Source organism: Rissa tridactyla, chromosome 1 (assembly GCF_028500815.1).
Source record: "Rissa tridactyla isolate bRisTri1 chromosome 1, bRisTri1.patW.cur.20221130, whole genome shotgun sequence".
Taxonomy (NCBI): Eukaryota; Metazoa; Chordata; class Aves; order Charadriiformes; family Laridae; genus Rissa; species Rissa tridactyla.
In genome coordinates this window covers 2,363,929-2,391,928 of record NC_071466.1, presented here as the reverse complement: position 1 = coordinate 2,391,928, position 28,000 = coordinate 2,363,929, and the positions used below count along the sequence as shown (strand labels likewise).

Sequence of the window (28,000 nt, the reverse complement as noted above, 5' to 3'; positions counted from 1 at the left end):
TGACAAAGGGGTGGAGAGGAAGATTTAGTTTGACTTTCAAAATTAAAATTTCAATATTGTTAAGGAAATACTGGAACAGAAACATTACAATCCCTAGGGAAATGCAGAGGCAATTTCTTTTTTCCAAATTATTTCCGTATTCTATGCAGAAAATGAATCATTCCACAGATATTTAGAGTTGCTTACTGTATCTTTTGAGGATCGTTATAGTTCTGGCATTTATGCTGTTGAAATCACTACACTGATGAAGTGGGGAGCAGGGAAAAAAATATAACTCTACAGTGTGAGAGTACACTTGTGAATTGCACATCACAAATTGCTTTTGCTTTGATTACGCTGATTTCTAACATCTGAATTCTGAATAGTAACGACTGTATCCTTAAGACAAGCTTTCCTAAAAAGCAGCCTGTAATGTTTTACACTGTGTACACAGAAAACGTATCAGCATGCACACCCGGAATGTACTGAAGCCCGCATGGGGGGAGTACACGGGACAGAAACCAGATGTCACTTGTTACTCCTCACTGGTATTAAGGTCCATCTGCGCAGCCCAAGGCAAGACCATTCAGATACTCCTGAGCTGGTTCTAGACCAGTTCGGTTAGCTGATGAAGCAGTCAAACCTGCTCCCAATAAATGCCCACATTGATTAATGGTTGACTTGGGTGTAATCAGCAACACGCGTAGACGGTTCAGTTGCTGATCTGGTGAAGATTGCATAAGCTGTAATCAGAACTCCTAGCCTATTCAGGGTCCCGTGACTAAGAGTTGCAGGTAGGAGGACTCATGTAGTATCTGTGGCAAGAGTGTAGCTATACAGTCTTGGAAGAAGTCATACAGGTTTGGTTAGGATACAAACTCCCATAATACTGTCACTGCACCAAGAATTTGCTTTTTACATTTCAGATTCAGCACTATAAGTGAAGGTTGTTAATTTTTCATATCAAGCCTTTACAACCATTTTATATATTATACTACTTCGGTGAAAGTGTGTCAGAAGTCATGTTTTACGAAGACATCTAAAGTAGGCAATGAATTCATGAGTGTCATTGAAATCACAGGTGCTGTCTAGAATCTTGAGACTCAAATGATTGAAATTTCTCCTGGTTGGTACGTGCACAGCAATTAGAAAGGGAAGTATGCAAAGAGGGAAATTTACTCATGATGGAAATTTTAGTGTATTTTCCTGCATTAATTTTGCCTGTTTTCCCAGATACCACTTGTAGTTGTCACTCAACAATTAGCATTTTTGTTGGTATGCCATGGATTACAGAACTGGGTCTTTCAGCTAGGGTACTGGAAGGTTGCACTTTGGCACCAAAAATTCAAGATCCAAACCATACTGGCAATTATCAGAACACTGGAATCGTGTTCAGCTTATTTCTTTTCCTTGGTTTTCCTATTTTTTTCTAACACAATCTTGTACAATACCATAGTGCTTTGAATTAATGACAAGAAGGGTAGAGTTTTCTTTTTTGACAAAAGTGGGATTAGGCAGCAGTTGTCCTCAAAGGAAGATCAGTAAAATACTAAAACCAAACCATATCTCAGTGAAGGCAGAAGGAGAATTGCATTGACTTTGTTGGAGCTTGGATAATCCAAGAATAAACATGGCAACATAATACTATAAGCGGGTTCATACTTTCATGTCAAGATGGACTTCCAAATCACATGACATTGTGCTTTGTAGCATCTCAAAGATTGTTTCTCAGAAATCCACAATCTAATTGAAGGTACTACTGGGCATCCTTCATAAAGAACAGCATCACATGGAAAATAAATTCTTAAATTATTGTAATTGTAAATCTGTCTGCTTCTGCTGTTGATTTAAATCAAGCAGCGTGGACCATTGCTGGGCAGTAAACCTTAAAACACAATGCTGCCGTATAAAATTATAGGTCTTAGTAATCACTAATATGATGAGAGAAGGGTTTATTATAAAACTTAATGTAAATTAGCTCTTCAGTAGGATAGAATATGATGTATTTTTTCCGATCAGATTTATATAATTTTGTCCATGTCAGCCATTCCTGTTTTCATGTTTAAATTTCCCAATTCTGCTATTCTCGCATTACCACTTTACAATGAAAAAAAATCAGCTTAGTTAGTGTCAACTAACAGAAATGAAACGTTGATGCAACTTAGGAAATGGCAGGTTTTCTTCAGCTTGCCCACAGAAATGGTGAATAGCACAAATTAATTTTAGTCTTGTCTACCTAAATGTATTGATATCGCTCCCATCACTGTAAGAGCCTGGACATCTTATTTATCTTTGGTTTTTTAGAGACAGGGAGCTGGCAACCAGAGAGAGAAAAAGGCTTTAGTAAGGTCCTAAAAGAAATCCACAGTGAGGCTGGGAAGTTTCACAGTCACTTGCCAAAAGGACCAACAAACAGAACACACAAATCAAGAATACATTGTGCAAATTCAGATTTTAGTAGCGTACATATGAATTTAAATCAGTGTAATTATGATGTTGAAGATTTGAGATAGCTTCCATTGACTTGTAAAATAAATTGCTGGAGAAAAGTGGAAGCCACCATTTGATTTGGGAACATTAATTCACAGGTTGATTAACAATATGCAGGAATTTGATAGTATTGTAAAGGGACTTTATATTTCTAACAAGAAAAAGCAAAGTGAATTAAAATAGGTCGTAATAAATGTTTTTAAAAGGGTATTAGCATTTCATCTTGCAAGGCTTAAACCAGTCTCTAAGTAGAGACCAAGATGAGCTGTGATGTGAGAAGAAATTATGTTATATTTTGTTCTGTAAAATGCTGGCTGTTTTCCCTCTGTTCTCAATCAGAGGTGTGCATGGTGTAACATTTACTGTAAGAACATTTAATGGGTCTGGATGCCATCTGTGAAATACACAAATTGAAATCATTAATCTTTTCCAACACTAATTTATACATTTCTGCATTCGCATTGAAAGGGAAGAGTTTGGGACTGATGTATAGCGATGTCTGATTGGTATAGGAAAGGATTCTGCAGCTACAGTAGCTATCATAGCTTTAATCTTAAGGTGCAAATTTAAATGAATTTAGATGCCTCAAAGGTGTAGAATGTCTCCAGGCCTACCTTTGGTCCAGGAGGAAAAACAGCAATCAAACTCTTCGACCTCACTGGAGTACAAAAATGAGCATTTTATATCCAGAAGTAACTGATGAGTGAAAGAACCGTCTTTGGGTTTCTTGATGTATGTTTACCCAACTCTATTTGGGGAATTCCACTGCTTAAATATATGATAATTTAAATAGATATTTTCTATAATAGCAGACATCCCTGTTAAGTTGGGAGAGAGGCATGACTTGGAATAAAATAGTATATCTAAGAAATTCTAAACTCAAGAGCCTATTGCCATGGAATTTCCTGCCAATCTTGCACATGCAAGATTTGAAAATGTGGATGACCATCCAATGCATGGGCTTATCCTCCATCAGTTTTTTTCTTTTGTGTCCATATTTCATATGTGAAGTGTTTCATTGATTGCAGGGTATTCGTAGGTTTTCAGCAGAACCGCTTTGTCCTCAAAAATAACACATGGAGAACTGAAGCCAAAAAGCTGCAATGCTGGCTCAGTTCACGTGCACAAGAGAAATATGGGCACAAGATGCCCATCTCCAAAAATAGCTTCCTTGTGTGGCTATTTCTTTTTACAGTGCTAAATGTGAATGGAATTCTGGTTTTAGTCCTAGTTGAGGTTGGATGAGTTGCTGGTATAAATCCAGCTGTGACCGTCTTTACTGCCTGATTCACACTTCCTTGTGCTTCCCCGTCTGTCTGTTATTCGTACGTTTTCTCTTAAACAGCAGTGGCTTTTCTCTCAGTGTACCCAGGGCAATTGGTTCTGGCCAAAACATTTGGGAACCAAAGTACAAAGGTACTTGCAGAGAGAAAAGATAAGTTGGAAGCAGCAAAGAGAGAATTAGTTTTAGATAATAAATGAAAGATGAAAGTAGAAGAAACGTGAGATCTTCACCCTTCAAACTAAAGTAACCTTGAAATAAGCCAAGAGCCTTGGGTTTGCTGGCTGACTGATGAGAAGATTGTAATTATAAGAAATGATCCCTAACCTGCAAGAAATATTTGAAAACTTTAGTGAAGGAAACTCAGGCTGTTGTCCAGGACTTACACTATTAAGTATCTTAATTACATTAAATCAGTTCCCAGAAGGATCACAAATTGACTGTTTATCAGCTCAGTCATGTATGCGTGCTTGCTAATTTTGCAAATCTTTTAAAACCAGTTTCCGATGTTTTACTCAAATGATTTATCTATTAAGTTTGTAACTATACAATTCACCTTAATGACTATCACAGGCTTAGAGTAAAATTCTTCATAAATCCCTTTCACAGTTCTTTCCTAAATAGATAAATTTCTCTTCAAAGATCGAATTTAACAAGCATCTTCAAATAAATGGTGCTTTATATATTGATTTAGGGATATAAGGAAGGACATAATGGAACATATAAATAATTTATCTACCCCATCATTCATCTAATCCAATCCATGACCTATAATCAAAGACAGGCAAAATTAATTACTAATGTGCTTGGACATTGTATTACGGTGATCTACTACGGCAGAGGCTTGTGTCTGACACTCCCACTGTGAGTAATCCCAGAATGAGAAAAAATAATAGATATATTTTATTTTTTTATCTAGTTCTAGGGTATACCTAATTCTTAGACCTTATAGTGTAAAACGCTGAATGTTTCCCATGAAAAGCTGGGTAACTCCAACTTCTATCAAATTCAAATGATACAAGGATCCAGAGTCGTATAGATTATATTAGAAACAGAAGAGCTTAAACTGTTGAATTTCTTCACTATTCATCTTCCATTTTGACAATACATTCTTTATATGTCTGCATTTTCAAATGACCATTCACTGCTGTTTGTATGTATTCTGTTGGGATGTCATTCATTTATGTGCGTTACGTTATTTCTACTTTTGCTGTTCTCTGTGAGTATTTCACCAGGATTTTTGTGTTTGGTATAGCTGCACATGCACACATGCATGCTGGGCTGATTTGAACGACAGAGAAAGCGAGACTAATAAGCAGCTTACGTAGGACTGCATTCTCACCTCTGGGCTGTTAACGATGGCAGATACTCAACCCATATTCCTAGCTTGCACAGAGATAATGTATATCCAAATAGGAGGGATAACATTATCAGAAGGTATCACACAGGTGCAGTAAACATTGTATCAGGAGTAACGCAATATAAAGTGTGCTGTTCTGATAGATTTGGGATCATAATCCCGTGTTCTTTCTGTTGTGATCATCCCCTTTGTTTTAATGAACCACTTCTATGGAAGCTGAATACGCTCCTTTTCTGACTCGTTCACCTTGACAGTTAGTGTAATTCATTGCAGTGGTCACATAAGAGTTAATAAATACAAACAAATGAACTTGGTCTTATGCAGAAACAATATTAAAACTTAAATTTCTGTGGGAATGTTTTTATTGTGCAAATACAATGATATGGAATCTCATGGGATATAGAAATGTTTGTTAATGGCATGGCGTGGCTTGGCATCAGACAGTTTTTCATTGCTGTTTTAAATCACTTGAATTAATTGTTATTAGCCATATGCTTTCTCTTGAATGAGTAAAATTCTGTGCAATGACTCTGCCATGAAAAGAACTTAATGAGCTTGTTTTTCTTCGGATTGAGATGGATAGAAACTTTACAAATTAGTTTAATGGGTTGCAGTTATTTGAGATCTATGATTTCCCTACTCTTTAAAAAAGAAGTAGATGCAGTATAAAAGTTCTATGAATTATTTTTGAAGTGCCGTCTTCGGTGCAAAGAAAGTCAACCCTCCTTTGAGAAGAGAAAGCAAACTAAGCTGTTCTAGGCACTAAACGCAGTATTGCAAGATTAGTGTAACCATTACGACCTAATCTCTGTCCACTTTGTTAATGACAAGATTGCTGTGTCAGAGTTCTGTCTAAAATCATGCGATACTTCCTTTTTTTGGATCCTGAATTCAAATTAGGTGTCTGATTCATTAAGGGAACTCTCAACAGTCTTAGAAGTGGTATTCATAACTTTAAATTAACTTCTATGGAACATGGTGGAAAAGTACATGAAAATGTGAGGTCTTTCCAGATTTTTCTAGTGTCTGCTTTACCATTTGTTTTCTTATCCTCCTATTGAGTACATATGTTCTAGGAAATTGAATTTTGACAAAAATAATCTAGTTCATCCAGCTCTATTGACAATAATAAACAAGTTCAATTAAAAATTCTGGTCTTAACACTTTTTGAAATCCAAGGTCTTAATGGCTGCTAGCAAGGTTATGAACAATTTACTAGTTTACAGTATTTCAGAATTGCTGCTGCATTCAGACTATAAATTAGAGGACCTTTTTCTTTAGACAATAGGAGTGATTTTCTTACTAGAAAACTTGCCTATTTATTTCTTTTTTTTGGTTGTTTTCCCCACCAATGTGACTGGTAAATACATGTATGATGTGCAATTTGCTATTTTTGGACTGCAAATCTTATATGATTCTTCCCATTGTGCCTATATGAGTTTTCCTAAAACTTCTGAGATATTCCTTGATTTTTATCTAAGCTTTGCCATTCAAAGTTTCTTAAAAGTGGACCCATTTTTCAAGTCCTTGCTAATGTCTTTTGACATTTGCTTAAACTGGAAAGGGATTTTGGTGCAGATACTTGGTTGTTACTTGCACAGAAATCTAATAAGCTTTATGTTCAATAAATAGGTTTCATTACCGAAACAGTGAACAGCTCTAGAAATACATCAGAAGTGGTGTTAGGGGACAGTGGTGAGTGCTGTGTGTTGCAGTTCCAGAGCAGTTACTGATGGAAATTGTGCTACCTGTTCCCCGTGCACCCAACTCAACAAGTGCCCTACAGCAGAAGCACAGCTGTGGTGGCCCCAGGCCACCATCTCTTGGTGCTGGGGGTAAACGCAGTTACACCGGCTGTGTGCATTGGGAAGGAGGGTGTGCCAGAGGCGTGGCTGAAAATCAGGGCACCTAAGTTTCTACTTGAAAATTTATGTTTCCTACTCTTATCGCTTGCATCAATACCCAAAGAAAGACCATACCTATATGGATACTCTGATTATTGTTTTCCATGTTTAACAGGAAAAATACTGACGTCTGATACGTCCGATTTGAAATCAAGGATGGCAAATAAGGACTGCAGTGGGCTGACCCTGGCTGGACACCAGGTTCCCACCAAAGCCGCTCTATCACTCCCCTCCTCAGCTGGACGGGAGAGAGAAAATATAAGGAAAGGGTCATGGGTCAAGATAAGGACAAGGAGATCACTCAGCGATTACCATCACGGGCAAAACAGACTTGACTTGGGGAAATTAATTTAATTTATTGCCAATTAAATCAGAGTAGAATAATAAGAAATAAAAACAAATCTTAAAACACCTCCTCCCCCCTCTTCTTCCCCGCCTCAACTTCACTCCCCATTTCTCCACCTCCTCCCCCCGGGCGGCGCAGGGGGACGGGGAATGGGGCTTGTGGTCAGTTCATCACACGCTGTCTCTGCCGCTCCTTCCTCCTCAGGGGGAGGACTCCTCACGCTCTGCCCCTGCTCCAGCCTGGGCTCCCTCCCACGGGAGACACTTCTCCATGAACTTCTCCAACATGGGTCCTTCCCATGGTATGCAGTCCTTCATGAACTTCTCCAGTGTGGGTCCCTTCCACGGGGTGCAGTCCTTCAGGAACAGACTGCTCCAGCGTGGGTCCCCCACGGGGTCCCAAGTCCTGCCAGCAAACCTGCTCCAGCGTGGGCTCCTCTCCCCACGGGGCCACAGGTCCTGCCGGGAGCCTGCTCCAGCGTGGGCTCTCCATGGGGTCGCAGCCTCCTTCAGGCATCCACCTGCTCCAGCGTGGGGTCCTCCAGTGGCTGCAGGTGGATCTCTGCTCCACCGTGGACCTCTGTAGGCTGCAGGGGGACAGCCTGCCTCACCATGGGCTTCATCATGGGCTGCAGGGGAATCCCTGCTCTGGTGCCTGGAGCACCTCCTCCCCTCCGTCTTCTTGGGCCTTGGGGTCTGCAGAGTTGTTGCTCTCACGTATTCTCACTCCTCTCTTCAGCCGCAGTTTTCTGTTGCAGTTTTTTCACCCTTCTGAACTATGTTATCCCAGATGCGCTACCACCGTTGCTGATAAGCTCGGCCTTGGCCAGCGGTGGGTCCGTCTTGGAGCCAGCTGGCATTGGCTTTATCGGACATGGGGGAAGATTCTAGCAGCTTCTCACGTTATCCCCCCTGCTACCAAAAGCTCTCCATGCAAACCCAATGCATACACATTAAATGAGTGAGCAAGCTTTGGTACTCTGCCTTTGAATTCTTTCAGCATCTTCTGATTATTTAGTGTCTCCAGACACCCTTAATAGAAGTTGTTTTTCTGAAGTACATCCTTCTGTCTATTACATTACAGAAGAACTGACTGATTGAGACATTTTTCTGTACTATAGCACGTGTTTTCCTTTGGTGAAGCTGATTTCTTTTTACCCAGCACGAACGCTTGTTGTTCTGTCACATAGAATTCAAACCGTCTCTGATTCTCTTACAGCCTGTGCGATTGATTGGAATGGTAATGCTTGGAAAGCACTAATGCCGGAAGAGAATTAGGAGTGATAGCAAACAGTAAATGAGGCATGGCATTCGAGTAGCAGCATAGAAAAAAAGGGTGATGCTGAGTTACAACAGCATCATGTCAAAGAGCAGGGAGGAGGGTGACAGCCGCTTTCTCCACGAGGAACTGAAAACTCAGCGTTGTGTTAGGCGCTGGTACCAGCGTGCCAGGAGATGCGGGTAATTGGGAGGCCACACAGAGTGCATCAGGAAGTTTTCTGTCATTCCTAAACAAACGCTCCCTATTTAAATTCATGACAGTTGCACTGCGTCTTCTTCCACAACTGTAATTGGAGACAAACTCAGTTGCTGTATTCACGGACCGTTTCCATCTGATATTGCTTTAGCAACTGAGAAAGTGAGATTTTCTTTCCATTCCCCCTTTTTTTTCTACATACCTACAAACCGTAGGTTTTTCACTTGTCGCTAATATTTTGACATGTAAACGTCAATCCTCAGCTGGTATAATTGTCAAACTAACTTTATCGGGGAGTATTTCAGCTCCCAGGTGGAGCTTTATCATTCCTCATAGTCATGACAGGAATAATAACAATAATAATAATAATAATAATAATAATAATAATAATGATAAAACTGAGAAGCTAGTAGGAAGTCTTGAAATTTATTTTTTTAACAGTAACAGAATGTCCTGGAATGCCGTGGAGATTTAGGTGTTCCACTTCTAACAAGCCAAATCTGTCCAAAGTATGAGGAGAAGGTGTGAACCGGGAACATAATGAATTAGAAGAAGGATGGGATGAAAGGGAGGAATTTAAGCAAAATAAAAAAACGTATGTTAGAACTGAAATCAGTACTTAAGATTGACATCTACAACAGAAAAACCTCCCAAAATAGCAAGGTACCATGTTCGAGTCATTAAAACAGATCTCATGTTTCCCAAAATTTGTTCCATTTAATTTTGTATTGATTTGTCACAGTATTTTTTTCTTACGGTTTTCACTCCGTATGCCTAGTTTGCCCAATGCTGTGTTCTTCACAGTACTGTGTAAGTCTGTGTTTACCCTGCATGGGAACGCTTGACTACAAGTGAAACTTCATCAACTGGAGATCTCTCCACTCTATTAATTTAAACAGCATTCCTAATTATTTTCAGTTCCCGCCACATCATTCCAAACTTCTTCAGCTGTTTGAAATATTATATTCCAAACTAAAATAACAATTCCTTCTCAGATAAGTATACTTTTTGTATTTTAAAGCTCATCATTATCTCCTGCAATTACCTCAGCCGTAAGGAAGCAGATTTGAAGTCAGTGGATGTTTCACCACTTTGAAGATAGGTGCTGACTTAGGCACACTGCTGACAAAGGGGGATAATTAGCTTTATTCCAGGAGCTGAAGCATTCCTCTGAGTCACAGTTTCACCTTGCATTCTTCCTTACTGCTGTATGATGCTAATTTAGGGCTGCAATAACTCCGATATTTTAAGTTGCTGAAAGTGGCTAACCACTTCTTTGTGGGTGCTGACTGGGGAAGGGAGGGAGGGAGGGAGGGAGGGAGGGAGGGAGGGAGGAAGGAAGGAAGGAAGGAAGGAAGGAAGGAAGGAAGGAAGGAAGGAAGGAAGGAAGGAAGGAAGGAAGGAAGGAAAGGAGGAAGGAAGGAAGGGAGGGAGTGAGGAAGGAAGGAAGGAAGGAAGGAAGGAAGGAAGGAAGGAAGGAAGGAAGGAAGGAAGGAAAGGAGGAAGGAAGGAAGGGAGGGAGTGAGGAAGGAAGGAAGGAAGGAAGGAAGGGAGGGAGGAAGGAAGGAAGGGAGGAAGGAAGGAAGGAAGGAAGGAAGGAAGGAAGGAAGGAAGGAAGGAAAGGAGGAAGGAAGGGAGGGAGTGAGGAAGGAAGGGAGGGAGTGAGGAAGGAAGGAAGGAAGGAAGGGAGGAAGGGAGGAAGGGAGGAAGGAAGGAAGGAAGGAAGGAAGGAAGGAAGGAAGGAAGGAAGGAAAGGAGGAAGGAAGGAAGGGAGGGAGTGAGGAAGGAAGGAAGGAAGGAAGGAAGGAAGGAAGGAAGGAAGGAAGGAAGGAAGGAAAGGAGGAAGGAAGGGAGGGAGTGAGGAAGGAAGGAAGGAAGGAAGGGAGGGAGGAAGGGAGGAAGGGAGGAAGGAAGGAAGGAAGGAAGGAAGGAAGGGAGGAAGGAAGGGAGGGAGTGAGGAAGGAAGGAAGGAAGGAAGGAAGGAAGGAAGGAAGGGAGGAAGGAAGGAAGGGAGGAAGGAAGGGAGGGAGTGAGGAAGGAAGGAAGGAAGGAAGGAAGGAAGGAAGGAAGGAAGGAAGGAAGGAAGGAAGGAAGGAAGGAAGGAAGGGAGGGAGGAAGGGAGGAAGGGAGGAAGGGAGGAAGGAAGGAAGGAAGGAAAGGAGGAAGGAAGGAAGGGAGGGAGTGAGGAAGGAAGGAAGGAAGGAAGGAAGGAAGGAAGGAAGGAAGGAAGGAAGGGAGGGAGGGAGGGAGGAAGGGAGGGAGGGAGGAAGGAAGGAAGGAAGGAAGGGAGGGAGGGAGGGAGGGAGGAAGGAAGGGAGGAAGGAAGGAAGGAAGGAAGGAAGGGAGGGAGGGAAGGAGGGAGGGAGGGAGAGGTCAGCAACCTTGTTGGCTTTACTTGTGCAAGTGAAATTACTCCAGAGAACCTGAACAGAAATGTTGTGTGGTCCTTATTCTACATATCTGTAGGCCAAGTGACAGCCTAATCCTTCATTTCGTTTCTTTTCTGTTTTCTGCTGGGTAGCTATGTAGCCCAGCAATACCATTTGTAGAATATATGTATGGATGCCATTTTAAAAAATATGTTATGGTTGCTAAGTCACTCCAGAAGTTGTCGCTGCATGTGCCTGTGCATGAAAACAGTGTTACATCTCATGTTTGGCTTTGTTGCCTAAGGGTGATCTGAAAGTGGCAGGGTTGAATGTCCTGTTCTCTGAAGTTTCCCATTTACCTCTGGTGGGAGACTGTCTGGTTAGTTTGACACTTCTAATATGGGTCAGTAGCTGTCAGTACTGGATATTATCAAGCTGTTTGTAGCTGAGATAAAATTAATACCAAAAAAGCACTCTCTGGTTTTCTAATTAATCCCACAGGAGAGCAAAAACTCATTTAAGTTAGAAGTTTAGCTGTCGGCAGCATCAGGAAGAGCTGGTTTCACTTCACTGAGCTGAATTAAAACTCCACATTAATGGAATTAAAGCACGTTGCTTTCTTAGACTCTTACATCCATCAAAGCAAAGGCTTAAAAGCTTTATAAACAACTGCTCTGCAACCTTCAATCCTTGACATAAGAAACAACATGCTGAGAATACATCATAAACCCAAAAAGTCTTAGGGTTCCCTTCACTGTTCTCCAGTGGAACTTTTTCAATACTGTATTTACCTTTTTTTTTTTTTTTCTTTTAGTATTGTGAATAACAAATAATAAATCGGAGCTCTATTTTTGGGGGTGTTGCTTGTTTGTTTCTGCACCGATCGTATTGATAGACAAACTTTTGTGTACTTTTCTTCTGTGTGGCAGTTTCAGAATTGGCACCTCAAGAATGCTGCTCCAAAGCCAGTGTTCAGGGGAGGTCTCTACCCAGCCCGTGCCACCAGCTGCGTTACTGCTTCTTTATGAGGAGGTGCAGATCAATTGATTTAGGAAGCAAATAATGACTTTTGTGTGTGTCAGTTTTGACTTTTCACAGCAAAGACATATGAAAACAAAAGGATTCCCAAATCTGTGCTAAAGCAAATAGAGGACAACTGTTCTTTGTTGATAAGAGATGGGTTCAGAGAGGAAAGCTGATGACTTTTCTAGCACTCTGTCTGTAAAGACAATGTGTATTGTTTTTATACGAGCAAAAGAGGCCAGGAAAAATTGTAGCTTGTAACAACCTTCTTTCTTCCACCCTCAATGCAATAGGCAGGCTTTGGGATGAATTCTGATTTGTGTCTCATGCAGTCTGATCCCTTAATGGTGGTTTGCCCTTATTTTTGGTTGACAGATTGCATTATAGAAGTTTTAAACACAATAAATATTTCCCTAATGTGACTGCTTCATCCCAGGCAGGGGTTTCACTGGGATATTGTGTGCTGGTGAAAGTGTCATTTGCGAAGGGAAGACGGTGGTTCATGTTGTCCCTACAGGGAAAGGGTTTATGATGCCACCTCCAGTTTCAGCATCACCCACACAGCAGAAGTGCCACCACCTTTGGGCTAGAACAGAGTTAAAAATAAGGAGTCTGGCTACGTGCCTTCTTGTTACTATAATACTTACTGATATGATTATTTTCATAATATACATTTCAAAAAATATGTTGACACCATTCTGCTCTATTTTTAGTATTTAACAAGGTCACGAAATGGCAGGCCTTGACTAAGAAGTAGATTTAAAACAAAAAAACCCAACTTAAATCCATTAAAAAAGAGAGGTTGGATTCTTGGCTTCCTGTTTTGCCCCTTTATTATTCATTTATAATCTCATTCTTTGTTCCTTCACTCATATAAATTGTCTTACAGTATATTCCCATTGTCTCAATGAAATAAAATTAAATGGAATTAAGTTAAAATGGGTATTTTACAGGATGTGAGAATCATTTCTTCAGAGAAAATCCATCTCATGTGGCTGTAGTACTGAGTAGTATATTGAAATATTATTACTTTATATTATTAAAACTATTACGATGTTCATTCTGTATCATTTCAGAGAAAGGGTAGCATTTTCATGAGGCTAAATGTCGAACTTCGAATACTTAGATCTGTGAGTGTAAGAATATGCTACTTACCTACATATCTCAACAGGGATGTAAGTGTCGATGTTCAGGCATTCATCACAGAAAATGTTGGTGGCAGTAACTCAGAATTTTTATTTTCTTTTGTGCTACAAAGGACATGACACATACACAAGTTTATTAAGCATGTGGTGGAAATGGCTTCTTTCTGCTGGTTCTGCCACTTTGACAGAAGCCACCGGGAGCTTTATCTTTTAAATAAGTCAGTCAGGAATGATACCAGAGCGCTGTTTCTGTCTCCAACTGGATAGGCACTTGTGTCAAGCAGTGATTAAACTCTGTGTTTGATTTTTATGTGTCATTGTATTCATGACGATACCTTAGAAGGCATAAGCTTGTATTGAGCATCAAACTTGATTTTTATAATTATGTACAAAAAATGACTTTTCATATCACCAGTTACAAATTATTTTCATGAAAAAAGCCAAGGACTCATTTGAACTCTTTCACAGATGCCTAAGATTGGAAAAGGGTTTCTAATGGGTGGCACATTGGCAATAGCTGAGCCCCTTGCTTGGAAGGAGTGAGGTATCAGGTTCTTTGCACAGATTTGCATAATAAGGTAGTCATTCCAGTGAGGGATACTGGTGACATCTAGCGCTTGAATGGTTTCGTAATTTCAGGAGAATACTGAATTGAAATCATTGCTTTGATTCATACTTGTTATGGGATTACATTACTTAATAGAACATCTGATATAATAGAAAATATATTGCCATCCTAGTCTTTTTTTTTTTTTTTTTCACTCCATCATTGAAATGCATTTTGTTTTCCTGAGAATCTGCTCCTCCCTCTGAATATTCTTCTTTTGCCAACGTGTCTGGATAATCCTTTGGTTGATTTGCTGCTTCTTGCCCCAGCCGTAACAATGCTGTGTGAGGATAACTCCTAAGCAGATGAGGTGGCACAGCACAAATTCTCAAGGACAGTGATTAGTGAGTTCTGGGTACCTTGCCCTTCTGCTGAGACGTCACACATCTGATTTTCTGATGTGTATATACCTCCCCACAAACTTTCTGAACACGGATGAGTTACGGCAGTTTACACAGAGCACAATGGTCACAACAGGGAATACCAGGTAGCAGGTCTTTCTTTGTCCTGTGGCATTGTGTCGTGCGTCTCAACTCTACAAGTTACACAGAAACATCATCTCTCTGCTGTCAGGCAGACAGTATTGGCTCTGCTACAGGATAAAATGCAGGTAAAATAGATGCGTAGCTGACTAATGTTGAATGTCTCAGCTTTTAATGGAAATAAAGTGCGCTTCTTCTGAACAAACAGCTCGAGTCGTATACAAAGCTTGAAAGCAAGACAAAATCTGCAGTTGGTAGAATCAATGATATAATACTGACTTAAAGATTTATTTTTAATCTATACTTTCCGTTATTAATACTGGGCCTCACTATGTGATGTAGACATTTAAACTAATCAGAAGATACGCGCAGATGCTTCTACTTGTCATTTTTATTTTTTAAACACAGTTTCTTGGTTAAGGAATGCGTTTTGTTATCACAGAACTGCCTTTGACCGATGCTGTGTTGTTATCCATTTATATTTACGTGAATAGTAATGGTACCATACTATTATACAATAGTACAATATTGAAGTTAATTTATACTGTGTAATTTATTTGGTTTATGTAATATGGTAACTAGGTTCCTCAACCATGACAACACATAGGAGAGAAACCATTAGACCTCAGGATTTTCAATCGGAAAGATTTCTCTTTCACAGAGTCTGTGTTTTGCTTAGAACATATCTTGGTTTTTAGTAAACGTTGTGTCTTAGATTGATGTAATTTCATGTGGAAAAAACTTGAGCTACTTAAAATCTGATAGAAATACTGAATGTTGGTTGAAATTTTTAAAATTCGAAGTTGCATTGTGGTGCAATTATAAGCAGTGCATGTCCTGTTCTCCTGAGAATTCTGCCTGAAAAACACTGAGAATTAGGTTGATAACATCATCATTTACTGTTTTACCTTCTGCTCTGAAATTAACTTTCTGTTTTATGGTTAGTATATTTAGCAAAACAATTAGCAACTGAGTTATTTTAAGTCACTGAACTGTGTGTACATGTACATTTTTTTTAAAAGAATGAGACAGAAAAAGGGCAGTTATTCTTTTCACTATCTGCTCTTAGTGAGGAATGAAACCTGATTTTAAACACGAGAGATTGTAGGGTTGAGCCCTTTTTTGAGGAGATGAGCATCACTGAAGTCAAAATGCTTTAGACACGTGTAAAACAGCCTGATAGTTATTTCTCTTTTGGCGTTAGCTATACTGCTAGAGACAATAAGAGCAACTTGCATTTCTTTAACCAATGCTTTTCTTTATTCTTCCTTGGTCATACAGTCATTCCCAGCACAGCACTGCAACGCGTCCACCCACAGTGAGCTTGCAGCGGACCATTTCTGTGGAAGGGTAAGATGATTCTCTGTTGAAGCTGCCTGTAGAGCTCTCAGATACCACTAAGCCAGGCACTGAACTACCCACATACGCATAGCTGTTAACGAGGTGTGGTTTGGCATACCACAGCGCTTAAGTCCGTGAGATGAAGAAATAAACACTTTCAGATTCGTACTGATCCCTTCTAGATACTTACACTGAAAGGTTTGGTTTTCATGGAGATGAGAGTATCTGTCATGGAGATATATTAGCTACAATCTCTTCAATTCATCTCACTTGACTAGTGTTAATATTTACGTGTGTTAGCTGGAAAAATGGTTCCCACTAATCACAGAAATACCCAGTGAAGTCTTACTCTATTTTCTTAATGTATGCATGAGTTCTTTTTGACAAAGTGGTGTCCTGAACTAAAGATGAAGAAGTACTGATAGAGAATAACAATCCCGTGCTGGTGTATATCTATGTATATTCATGTGCCAATTATAGAGGTATAGATCTGAGTACTTAGCTGACTATTTTAACAGAAATAACTGGGTAAAATATGATTAATTCACAACCACACTTAATATTTTTGCATCTTTGCGATATTAGAAAAGCCCATATTTAACAAACACAGATTTTGGTTGCACTGACTGGCATAGTTCACAAAAAAAATGTTAGCTTTGTTTCTCCCCTCCCATAGAAATGGGGAACTGTGTGAAATATTTTGTGGGTGTGGGTGAGAACTTGTCATTGGCTGCTCTCAGGTCCTATTTCAAAGCTTTTCTTTCTTGTGATAAAAGTGAGAATCCAAAGGAACGATGTTATCGTGTTCTATTTTGCTTTATGTTGCAATCTTACTGTGATGCAGTCAGAAAATAGAATGGTAGACACGTGAAATGATCCACTCCTAAGTGAAGCCTGAAACGGTTTTCTCACAAGTCCCAATTTTTTGTTCCTTATCTAGGACTCAGATCGAAGATTTTAAGTTTTTATTTATAATTAAGTTTTTATTTAGATGTGTAGGACAGCTATAGCAATTACTCATTGAAAACAAGACTAAATAATGAAATTGCTCCAGGAGAGGTGCATACGGCTTAAGGGCTGCCATCTGGAAGGTAATTCTATAAATGAAGCCCTCATCATCCAGCCTCCTTGTTCAACACAGGGCTACTTTCAAGTTAGAGAAGGTTGCTCAGGGTCTGCTCAGGGTCTGCTCCTCCCTCTGAATATTCTTCTTTTGCCAACGTGTCTGGATAATCCTTTGGTTGATTTGCCGCTTCTTGCCCCAGCCGTAACAATGCTGTGTGAGGGTAACTCCTAAGCAGATGAGGTGGCACAGCACAAATTCTCAAGGACAGTGATTAGTGAGTTCTGGGTACCTTGCCCTTCTGCTGTCCTGGGTACCTTGCCCTTCTGCCACAGCGACAGCTGTGACTGTCGCCAAATGTGGAGATTGCACAAGCTCTGGGCAACCTGTCTCAGTGCTTAAACACCCTCATTTGGGATTTCTTGTCTTTATCTACCTCTTTCTCTCTAACGAACAGAGAGTCATAATAAATTCCCATGTCTTTTTCCTCAAATCAGCTCATGAATAAATTGATGTTTGAAATAAAACTGAGCTTCAAGAACAAGTTTATCAATTAAACTGGCGATTAAATTTAAATTTAAAAGAAAAAAAGGGAGAAAAAGAAGAATTTGCTAAATTGAGATTTAAGACAGAAATTCTATTATGATGTCTCTGACTTGGTCTACTGAACTCCATAATTCAGGATGTATCCTACAGGTTTAAACTCCTACTGAAGTCTGGAAATCAATCTGTCTACATGAATTTTTAGATGAATTGCAGAATCTGCACTGGCCATGCAGACAACTTGCATATATTTTGTATGAATCATTAGAGCGCAGGAAATCTGCAATTGATATTACAGGTCTCCTGCTGTTCAGGAGGTGGAAGAATATCTGGCTTGTAATTATTACTAATCAACTTACACTGAGTCATATTTCATTTCACATAGGAAAGTGGGACTGCTAGCCTATTACACCGCTGAGCGAAAATAAGTAATCATCTCAGCCCTAAATATTTCATTATGTTAAAGCTCAATTTATTCTAATGTTTTTGTGAGGTCCACGCTGCTAAGTATGTTTATAGCTAATACAATTTGAGGTCAAAACAAAGTTATTTTTCTCTTTTAGGAACCGGGTTTTCCTCAGTAGAGTCCTGTGTTTAGGTGACTCACGGTATTGCTTTTGAGATGCTCTTTGTGAAGAGCTGCTTTACCTGCGAGGCATCCCTGGCACACCCTTAGCGCTGGCTCGGTGTGACCGACTGGGTAGGCACTGAAGTAGTATAATTATTGGGTCCTGTGAAGGAGAAATGAAATATGGGAGGGTTAAAGAAATACAGGGGGAATTGCATTCGCTGGCATTTATTCCTTTCCACCCTGTTGAATGTGTGATAATTGAGCTGGCTAGAATAGATTTTTTTAAAAAACTTTAATAGTTTCTTCATCTAGGTAATGGATTCCTATGTAAAACCATTTTTTTTTTTTTTAGGGAGGGTACAGCAAAAAAAATGATTAGCAAGGTGAAAAAAACAAAGATGATTTTAAAGATTAAATTTTCTTTATATTCAAGCCATATATTCTTCACAGCTTAATAACTGTACGTGGGGTAAACAGATTTATCATGTGTATAGAAGCATGAACTTCACAGGTGTTTGATGTCATTGTTAGTGTCATCTAATTAGTAACTTCCCTGATGCTTTATTTGCATGGTTGAAAAACAAGAAAACTATAATGTTTGGATTTGAAAATATTGTTCGTCTGAGTTTTTTTGAAATGGCTTTGATGAACGATTTTACCTGTGAGTATTCAAAATAGGAAAAATACTGGATGAAAGCTAAAACCGGTTATTTGGACATCTTGCTGTACTATCGCACGAAGCTATAATGTTAGTGGTGTCTGATAGCTGTTCTCTCTGCAGTTGACATTCAGACTAAATTGTATTTCATATGCTACCAGTCATCTCTGCTGCTGAGCTTCTTAGATACTGGCGTTTCAACTTCTTTGATTAAGAGTGCTTTGATGGAAATTTTAAATGAATTTATCAACGTGACTGAGTATCTCATATATATATAAATATTTATACATAAATAAACAGCATTTGAACCATGACTAAGGGTAAGAATTTTTATTCTGAGCAGCACAGATATTACAAACTGCTTTGTGTTTCCAAAGTGTCTTATATAAATGAATTCTGGGCGCTTGCTACTAACTATTAACGGACTGTGTATTGGTATTTTGAGACGTGGCTTAAAGGCATTGTTATTTTTAGCTATTCTCGTAGCCCTTGAATACTTTTCTGACCCCTGACAGTGCAATGCGGTTCCCTATCACCATTTCCATCTTATCTATCCCCGTTTACAAATGGAAAAGCTGGAGCGTTCATGGTAAATAGAGCCATCGAATGCTGTAAGCAATACTTTATAGAAAAGTGGTTCCAATATGGAACCAATATTTTTTAAAAGCAGGATGCAGAGCAACCTTTCTAGTACGGAGTTGCCTGTGCTGGGTACAGCAGGTGGAACAGAGATGCAGTTTTCAGGATTTATTTTGATTATTAGCATGTAAATAAGGCACCTCTTTGATCAGGGAAGAGAGACAAGTGCTTATGTGAGACCAAGTATAAATGAAGACGCATACTGGAATAATCATCTCCCTTTCAAAGTTAAAGAGGATATTAGCTGTCCTACATTGTAGCTCTAGAAATCAATGAGGTTTCTCAAATGTAGGAGATGTACTCCTGTGCATTCAAAGTAAATGTCAGGCGTCGTGGTAAAAATATAGACCAGCTTCACTTTCCAAATAAGAGATTATTGCCGTATGCCAATCCCATCTTGCTAGCTCAAAGCCGAAAACTGCCTGGTGTGCAGGCTTTAATTTCTCTACAAAAGACAAAATGAAAGACTGGTAAAGTCCAGAGGGGTTCTCACAAAACAAATGAAGTTGCACACGTATAAGCCAGCGCGCTCGTGCATGCATCAGTCAGGTTGAAGCCTGGCTCCCAGTAGGTTCCCTCGTATTAAACATACTTCAAAGTTTGTGACAAGTTAGACATGATGTTTGCAGAATAAATGCTTAAAACGTGTAGTCAGTATTAAAGTTAGGATAAAGTATTGCTTCTACAGTCAATGCCAACATTCAAACAAGAAATGCCAAGGAAACCATAGTCAAATAAACAGGTAAAATACTTGTCTCAAGCAGAATGGGTAACTGTAGTAAGCAGAATTATATTTTGCTATGTGATATGAGAAATGCACATCTCATTAAAGGCCAAATGCTTAGCTGTTAGTATATCACCGTTTAGTAAAATGAAAGAATAAGTCACAAATCAACGACATGTAATGAAAATGAAGGCTCTGCACATGACCGAAACGTTGGCTCGGTTTAAGAAGGCAAAGTTACCCCTCTGGGCTGCGATGCTCAATGGGAGAGCAACAGATAGGAGAAAGGTTTCCTTATCTCTGTTCTTTTCAACCATGATTGAGGTCAGGATATTGATAATGAAAGTCACAAATCAGGGACCAGACCCCACTGGGTCAGGTGCAACGCTAGTGGGTGAGGCTGGCGTGTCCCAGGCTCCGAGATGGTAAAGGACCAGGGACTGGAGAAAGGAAGATCTGCCAGCTCCTTCCCACTGCCGGGTCGTGGGGCGTTGGAATCCTCCCAGGAAAGGCAGATGAGAGGGAGGGCTGGGGAGGAAGGCGAGGGGCAGTGGCTGCTTCATATGGTGGTGGAGAGATTTTGCCAAGCCTAAGAGGGGAATAGCAAGGGAAAGTAAAAGCCAAGATGCCACAGAAGTGGTGTTGAAATAAAACAATAGATGAGAGCACCGGGGACAGGTTTTTCTCTAAATCGTTGTGAAGCAGAGTTGTAGAAGGTGTTAAAGAAAATTTAAATAAGCTGAGTAAGTTTGGTTTCGCCTGAACTTCGAAGTCTTTTTAAAAAATGTGCGTGCGTATTCCAGGCCTTCAGCCGCTTAAGATTTCAAATTCTCTCTTGTGTGATTAATCAGATTTTAAAGCCTCATACAGACTGTCACATTCTCTGTCCATCCTGGCTTGCTGTGTTAAATGCTGTGAAGAAGAATGCTCAACCTATTTGAATTACCTTTTTTGGGTCCTTCCAGTATGAAAGCCCTTTAGCTGTCTGAAATAAACGTGCAGTTATTTATCAGAATTTTTTGAAGCATGAGATGAAAACTAGAAGTATTGCACTGAGAGAGAAATGGCTTGATCAGCCAAGTGAATAAGCCGGCATAGCTCAGTGCTCACACAGCGAACCCTCACAAGCCAAACACCATAGTGCACAGGAGAAGGGTACTTTGAGCCCTTAGATTTGGGGTTTCCCCCCCCCCCCCCCACTACTGTATGACCTTAACCAACTAATAGAATTTATCTCTACTTCAATTTTGCCTCCTGCTGTTTGCTACTTTAAGTAGCTTGAATGTTTTTCGTCGCATGGGATGTGTGTGGTGCTTTGCACGAAGCCATAGTTGGGTGCTGGGTGCTACCCTAACCCACGCAGTAATATACGTAAATATTCGTCTGGGCATTCTGCGAGGTGCGTCACTGTAACACCAAATCAGCGCGTGCATGAATGGATGTGTGATTGCAATATCCTTTGTGAAGCAAACAGCATTTAAAAAAAAAAAAAAAAAAAGAAAACCACCAAAACAACAAAAAACCTGCAGCCAAAGCAAGATCAAAGCCATATTTCTAAGTCCCTGCAGATTTGGGATACCTCATTGACTGTCTGTAACTGAAGAACGCTCTAGGATATGGTATTTGAAAGCACCCAGTGCGCTTAACATTTCTGTAGATGTTCCAAGAAACACAAAATCATTCTAATGCCCCAATTTTATAGATGGTGCAAAAGAAGCAGAAAGGCAGAGCTGTGTCAGTGTGAGATGAATACTAAAACTGACTCTATTCTTTAACGTAGCCAGCAGCACAAAATAAGCAAATTAAAAATGGATTTTCCTTCAGTTAGTTACTATAAAAATGACTTGTTTTCAGAAAGCTCTTCCCCTTCCTCTATCGGTCCAGTTTTTAATCTCTTAAATTAAATCTATAATTACTATGGATTCACAATCTATAGAAGGATGATAAGGATACTTAATTTTTTTTTGGTCTTATAATTTTCTTATAGTAAAAGAGTAAACCGATCAAAAGAAATATTTAGTACAAATGTAGCAAATACAAAACACTTAGATATTTTGAAGATAATGAACAAATAAAACAAACATGAACCAAAAAAACCCCCACTGATCATGAGGAAAATCGCCTCACATTTTTGATTTATTTTTGTTAATCGCATTTTTATGACAGGAGAAATTTTCTTCAGTGCGGAAGCTTTACCCACTCTGATTTGTTACTGCTTATTGGTTTCAGATATTAATTTAATAATACTTTGCTCTTACATCAGGCCTGCAATTTATAATGTGCTTTACAGAATCTGATCACATGCGTTCCCTGAAGCAAGAAACCAAGTCCATCCAAATTGATTCTCCCATTGATTTCTGAGCCTGTAAATTTGTGTGGATTGCAGCACTTTATTTGCTCCTTTGCTCCTGGCTCAATTATAGTGAATCTTTCTTTCTTCTTTCTCTACCTTTTTAATTCCTTCCATGTTCTCCTTTACAGATGCACTGTCTCCCTTTATTCTGCTCACTCTTTTCTTTTTTTTTCTTTTTGCCTTTTTTTTCCCCCTTCTGCTGCCTTCTGTCAGTCCAGGAATGTTTTCATCTCACACTCCTTTCTAATTTCTGCTTGATTTCCCCTGCTGCTCTTCTCTGTTTGTATTTGGTACATAGCTGCAGGAGGGCGCGAAACATGCACACACAGAATTAAAGTGCCAGTGCGCTTTGTGAGCCGCTAGAAACTTACCTTCAGCCCTATTTATCACAGAAGAAATCGTAAATGGGATAAGTAGGTAAAGCTGGACGCAGAAACATGCATTTCGGACACGCTGGATCTTAGGCTGTTCCTTTTTACTAGGTAGCTAGAGAGTGCCACCTGTTGTCTCCAAACAAAACAGTCAGCTTTTAAAATTTGAAAGTTACCCTGAAATTACCTTTGCCTCAGTTGCTGTTTTCTGTAGAGAACGGCACATTTTTACTGAGCGCATTATGGTTGGACTCGATGATCTCAAAGGTCCTTTCCAACCATGAAGATTCTATGATTCTATGATTTACTGCAAGTAAACATCGTTCACATTGGAGTTACTTTTCTTTCACTTCTTACTCTCCCATCACCATGTCATCTTTAATGCCATTACTTCCTTTCCAGCATTTATCTGCATTCTGTCTAAAGTCCCTTCATGTGTATGGGAATGACATTCATAAAGAATTTTAATAGAGGCAAAGGAGTTCTTCCTAATGTTGCTTCCCAGGTATTAAAGAAAAATGGGGGCACCTGTTCTTAGATCTCCTTAATCGTAAAAGAGATGACTATAAACTTATTTTCCAGATGAATAAATACATAACATGCTCATCTTTATCAAAATTAACCTTTTCTTTGCGTACGGCTCCAGCACCGACAGATAACTCTTTTCTGTGTTTCTATTAAGAGAGGACTTCGCCGGTGGCTGGTATTGTAGTTCGTTTTCTTGAGAAACTTTGTTCCAACTTTAACTTCATAGCACACTACAAAGTTTTATTATCATTATAAAGGATGTGGTTTTTTTCATTTTCACACTAAGTACACTATGCAAGTGTGAAGCACGATGTATTTTAAAAATCGTAGTAATTTATTACACTATGGCGAATTGGCATATACCTTCTGCTTCCTGCAGTTTTTGCAGTGTAGTAGTGGCTGCAGGTTGTTTCTGTGATGATACAACGACACTTCTGTGTTCTTGCATCCACTTCTCAGATTCTGCAGGATACCGAGATATGAAAGAAATATGAAGGCGTGTTACGCTTGGTCAGTCTCTATACAGCTAAATTTGAGTCATGACCAAAATGACCTGATTAGGCTAAAGAGCAGGAGCCAAACTCATTGTGTTCTGATCACGGCTTCTGACATTTCCCCATATTGTTTGAGCTTCCTCTGAACGTAATCATCCAAGAGCAGAATGTGAATTTTGCTGTCAAAAGGCCAAAATTACAAAACGGCACTGACAGCATTTTAGGCATAAATCTGCTGACTTGATCAGAGACAGAGATTAACAACTGGGCCAAATTTTTGTTGAGCTGGACAGCTTACTATTCAGTGGATGCCCAGTTGTACTGACCTAGTTCTGCCCACAGCACTGGCTTTCAACTTCGTGATCCAAGCTGCCTGTCGTACGTGGAAATACTCAGTTTCATTTTCAACAAGAGCTCTTCTGATTTCTCACCAGCACAGCATGCAAATTTATGTGTTTGACTTTACTGCCTCTTTCTCCTCAACACTCAGGTAAATAAAAATGGCAGTAGCTCAGCTCTCGCAAAGTATTTTTGACCTGTAGGACTCGAAGATGGGCAAGTGTCACCGAAGTAGTTTGTGGATGAGGAAGTTGAAGCTGGAAGAACAAACGGCTCGCCAAGATCACACAGCAGCGCATGGGCCGAGCGGGGGAAGGAATCCACGCTCCCACCTCGCTGTCCTAGTTCTGCTCCAACCCCCAGGCCACCCTTCCTAATTAAAAACCAGTTTAGACTTCTTAGATCTGGATTATTATATATCTAATCTGCACGTATTTAAGAAGGTGCTAAAAGTGTTGCAACATGGTAAATCAACAGCAATGATCCAAGAGAAAAGAAAACCCCCTTTATTTTCTGATCGATTAAAAATACTTCAAGAATATACAAACTCAAGACAGTATGTCTTTTTCCCACAGCTGTGTTTTTAAAAGATTGTTTTCTGACTATACAATGTTAAGAAAAAGTTATAATATGAAGGACTATATGGAGTAGGACTAATACTTTCACTAAAGGTTACGATCACCTTTAAAATATTAAAAATTAGCTTTAGGTTTTTTTCTTTCAAAAATATTAGGCTCGGTTTCAGAAAGTTGAGATGTTATTTGAAGATCATGATCAAGCTGGGGATACTGTTGGAACATTACTGCTGGGCAAAGATGAACAAACGTCTACTGATTTTGGAATTACCGTGTAAAGGTTAAGTCCCCATGTAGACAGCACCAAATAAGACATCCCTCGATGCATCACTTCTCTCTCTCCCTTTGTTTCTTTTCTTTAAAAACAAAATGGAAATGAAAAAGCCATTCACATGATGTAGAATTGTTACGTAGAGGACAGGAAATATTGGATCTTTTTTACAGGAAGCATGCTGGAGCATGTTTCTGTAGATAGTGTGTGTATGTGTGCACGTGTTTACAATTGTCATTTCGCTGGTAACTTTTATTTGTAAAAATTGAGAATTAGAACATCCTATTGCTCTGTGAGGAGTCACAGACACATAAATGTATGTGTTTGTGAGTGTTTGCAGGGCTGGGCTTAAGATTTACACATACACATATAACAGAGGGCTGGGTTTAAGATTTACACGTACTAATATAACAGCATTTACACTTTTTCTGAAAAGTAAATTCTTAGAGGGATTTGAAAGGGGGTAAGTACCGATAAATATGGTGTGTGTGTACACATACGGTTGTGTGTGCTTGTGTATCCAAGGGAGAGACAGATCTGAGGCCTCGTACGTAGAGTAGAGATTGGGAATCGGAATATCTGGGACACTTTCTCAAGGAGGCTACCTTGCTTGCTTAGGAAAGGCATCTCTTTCTGGACATCAGTTTTCCCATCAGTAAAATGCATGTTATTATGTTTACATCCTTTGGGGCACATTTTCAATTTACAGATGGAAAGTGCTGTATGAGATGTAGCTGTTATTATTTATTGATTTCCATCATAACGAACAACTCTTTAAACCAGTAAGACAAAAGTCTGGTTCAGTGACAAAGCTGCTGTGTGACTTCACAATTGCAAGCTCCTGATAATGTCAAACCAGAGTTTTTCATGAGATTCTGCTCTATTAGCTCAATCATACAAATGTTATTTGCTCCAAATCTGTCGGGATCAAAGACACTTGTCATTGCTTTGCCTAGAGTTTCAGATTTTTTCTTTGTTCATTTGTTTACAAAGCAAGACTAGAACTCGAAATAAAAAAGGTACCACATAAAGATTGATTCTACTTGTATATACAGTATTGCTATAAATTAGATTATAAAGTGTCTTCATTGTTTTGGTTTTTCTTTGAATAAATCCACCACTTAGCTTTGTGAAGGCGACTCCAGTGCGCTGAAATTAATAGAGATGTTTGGATTCAACCATGAAGAATAATAAATAAATAATGCTGGTTAATGCCTGCCTTGTCTTTTCTCCAATTAACACATTTATCTCATTTGTTAAATGGTTTCTTTAGGCAATAACAGGCCATTGTGTGTTAAGCAAAATATAGTATGCTTAAGACGCCTTGAGAAAGGCGTACACACTAGGAGTTTTGAATGGATAAACATTATCATTTTGTTTCTATGCAGAGAACCTCGAAAAATCATCCTGCACAAGGGCTCCACAGGACTTGGTTTTAACATTGTGGGAGGAGAAGATGGGGAAGGCATTTTCGTGTCTTTCATCCTCGCAGGCGGCCCTGCCGATCTCAGCGGAGAACTGCAGCGAGGAGACCAGATTTTGTCTGTAAGTATTTGTGTTGGGCTTCCCTGGCCAACTGCTTCATCTTGGTCTCTCTCTATACTTCAAGGGACACAGAAAGAAGTCTTTTTGGTTTCTGGGTTGTGAAATACAAGCTGGAAACAGCTTGTCGTTGAATGTTTTGTTGATTTGCTCTTTTTTTTTACTGCATTTGTAAATGGCGTTACTGCACTTCGTTAAGGCTATCTACAGTTTGGCAACACCGCAGAGAAGACCTAAACACACATCTCCCAGCTTAGCCCATTATCCAGTTCCATTTGCCCAAAATACATTGCTGAATCCAAAGATATTTCTCAATTTTAATTTTTCTTTGAGAAGAAAACACAGTAGGATGAAATAATCTGGGCTGGTGGTGCCATCTGGTGTGCACTACACTGCTTAGCAAGCGGACCAATACAAGAAGGAGACTAATTAGGTTATGTTAATTATCTCTCTGCCTCTAATGAATTTGATGATCTCTCTGAAATTCATTTTCAAATTTTAGAGGATAAAAGGCTTTGTAGCCTGGGGTTATATTTTGCATACTTAGTGTCAAAAACATCTTTTTAATTTTTCTTTCATGCATATATTGATAGCACGCGTTTAAAAACACAGAGCATTTATGTTTTAGGCTCTGTCAAGTAATTGAACATCTGACTGAAACAATCTGAATGTAAAGGATTTTGAATGACAATGAAAGCCTTGAAAACGTTGTTAAATATCCATTCATATCATGCTGCCTCGCAGAAAAAAGAAACTATCGCTAGTTGATACAGTTGTGGGTGTTTCACGCAAAGTGCATAAATAGCCTTAAGGCAAAGGACTGGAACACAGGAATTCTTCATCCCGGATGAGTGATGGACCCACCGGGCTGCAGCGTCCCACTCGCCCCCGCTGTCCTGCTTTCTGTCCCGGTGGATCTTGCATCCTCGGCTGCACTTGGCTTAGCAGCAGGGGCAGAAGATGGCTGTAGCCTGGTCGGTTTGCACCGTGGTTACGTTTCATTTTCCTGGTCAAGGTTTAAATCCTTTCATGAGGAAGCTGGAAGTGATTTTCCTACAATTCCTTTTCAAGGCCAGGCTGGACGGGGCTCTGAGCAGCCTAGGCTGGTGGGAGGTGTCCCTGCCCATGGCAGCAGGTTGGAACGAGATGATCTTTAAGGTCCCTTCCAACCCAAACCATTCAATGATTCGATGATACATTGCTTAAGAGTTTATTCTGGCCAATTCTATGAAAAGTGGCTTTGCCTTCCACCTGTCAAATTTTTGTTGTGAAAAGGTGTCTGGGGCTGCTTTGCCATACATGGAAAACCTGGCTTGTTAACACCAAAGGGATGCAGTAACCTGAAGTTATGGTGAATTTTATCTAGACCTATTGCTTGATAAAACTTTAAGAAAAATTGAGAAAGGGCAAATAAAAGATGTTTAGGGGCCATAAAAGATCCCCAAATAGAAAGTTTGCAGGAAACTGCAAGAAAACCAAAACAGACTCTTACACGTGAAGAGATAAGGAAGGCAAATGCCTGTGC

The 28,000-nt window shown here is 39.6% G+C and overlaps 1 protein-coding gene across 22 annotated transcripts in view; it reads left to right on the top strand.

The window, feature by feature from the left end:
- DLG2 (discs large MAGUK scaffold protein 2) overlaps nucleotides 1–28,000 on the top strand; it is a 1,057,033-nt gene that overhangs the window by 791,069 nt on the left and 237,964 nt on the right. For all 22 annotated transcript variants that reach the window (XM_054188265.1, XM_054188269.1, XM_054188274.1 and 19 more), the window contains 2 exons: nucleotides 15,745–15,813; nucleotides 26,322–26,478. In XM_054188265.1, the coding sequence (XP_054044240.1) occupies nucleotides 15,745–15,813; nucleotides 26,322–26,478 (226 nt within the window). The remainder of the gene's footprint in view (nucleotides 1–15,744; nucleotides 15,814–26,321; nucleotides 26,479–28,000) is intronic.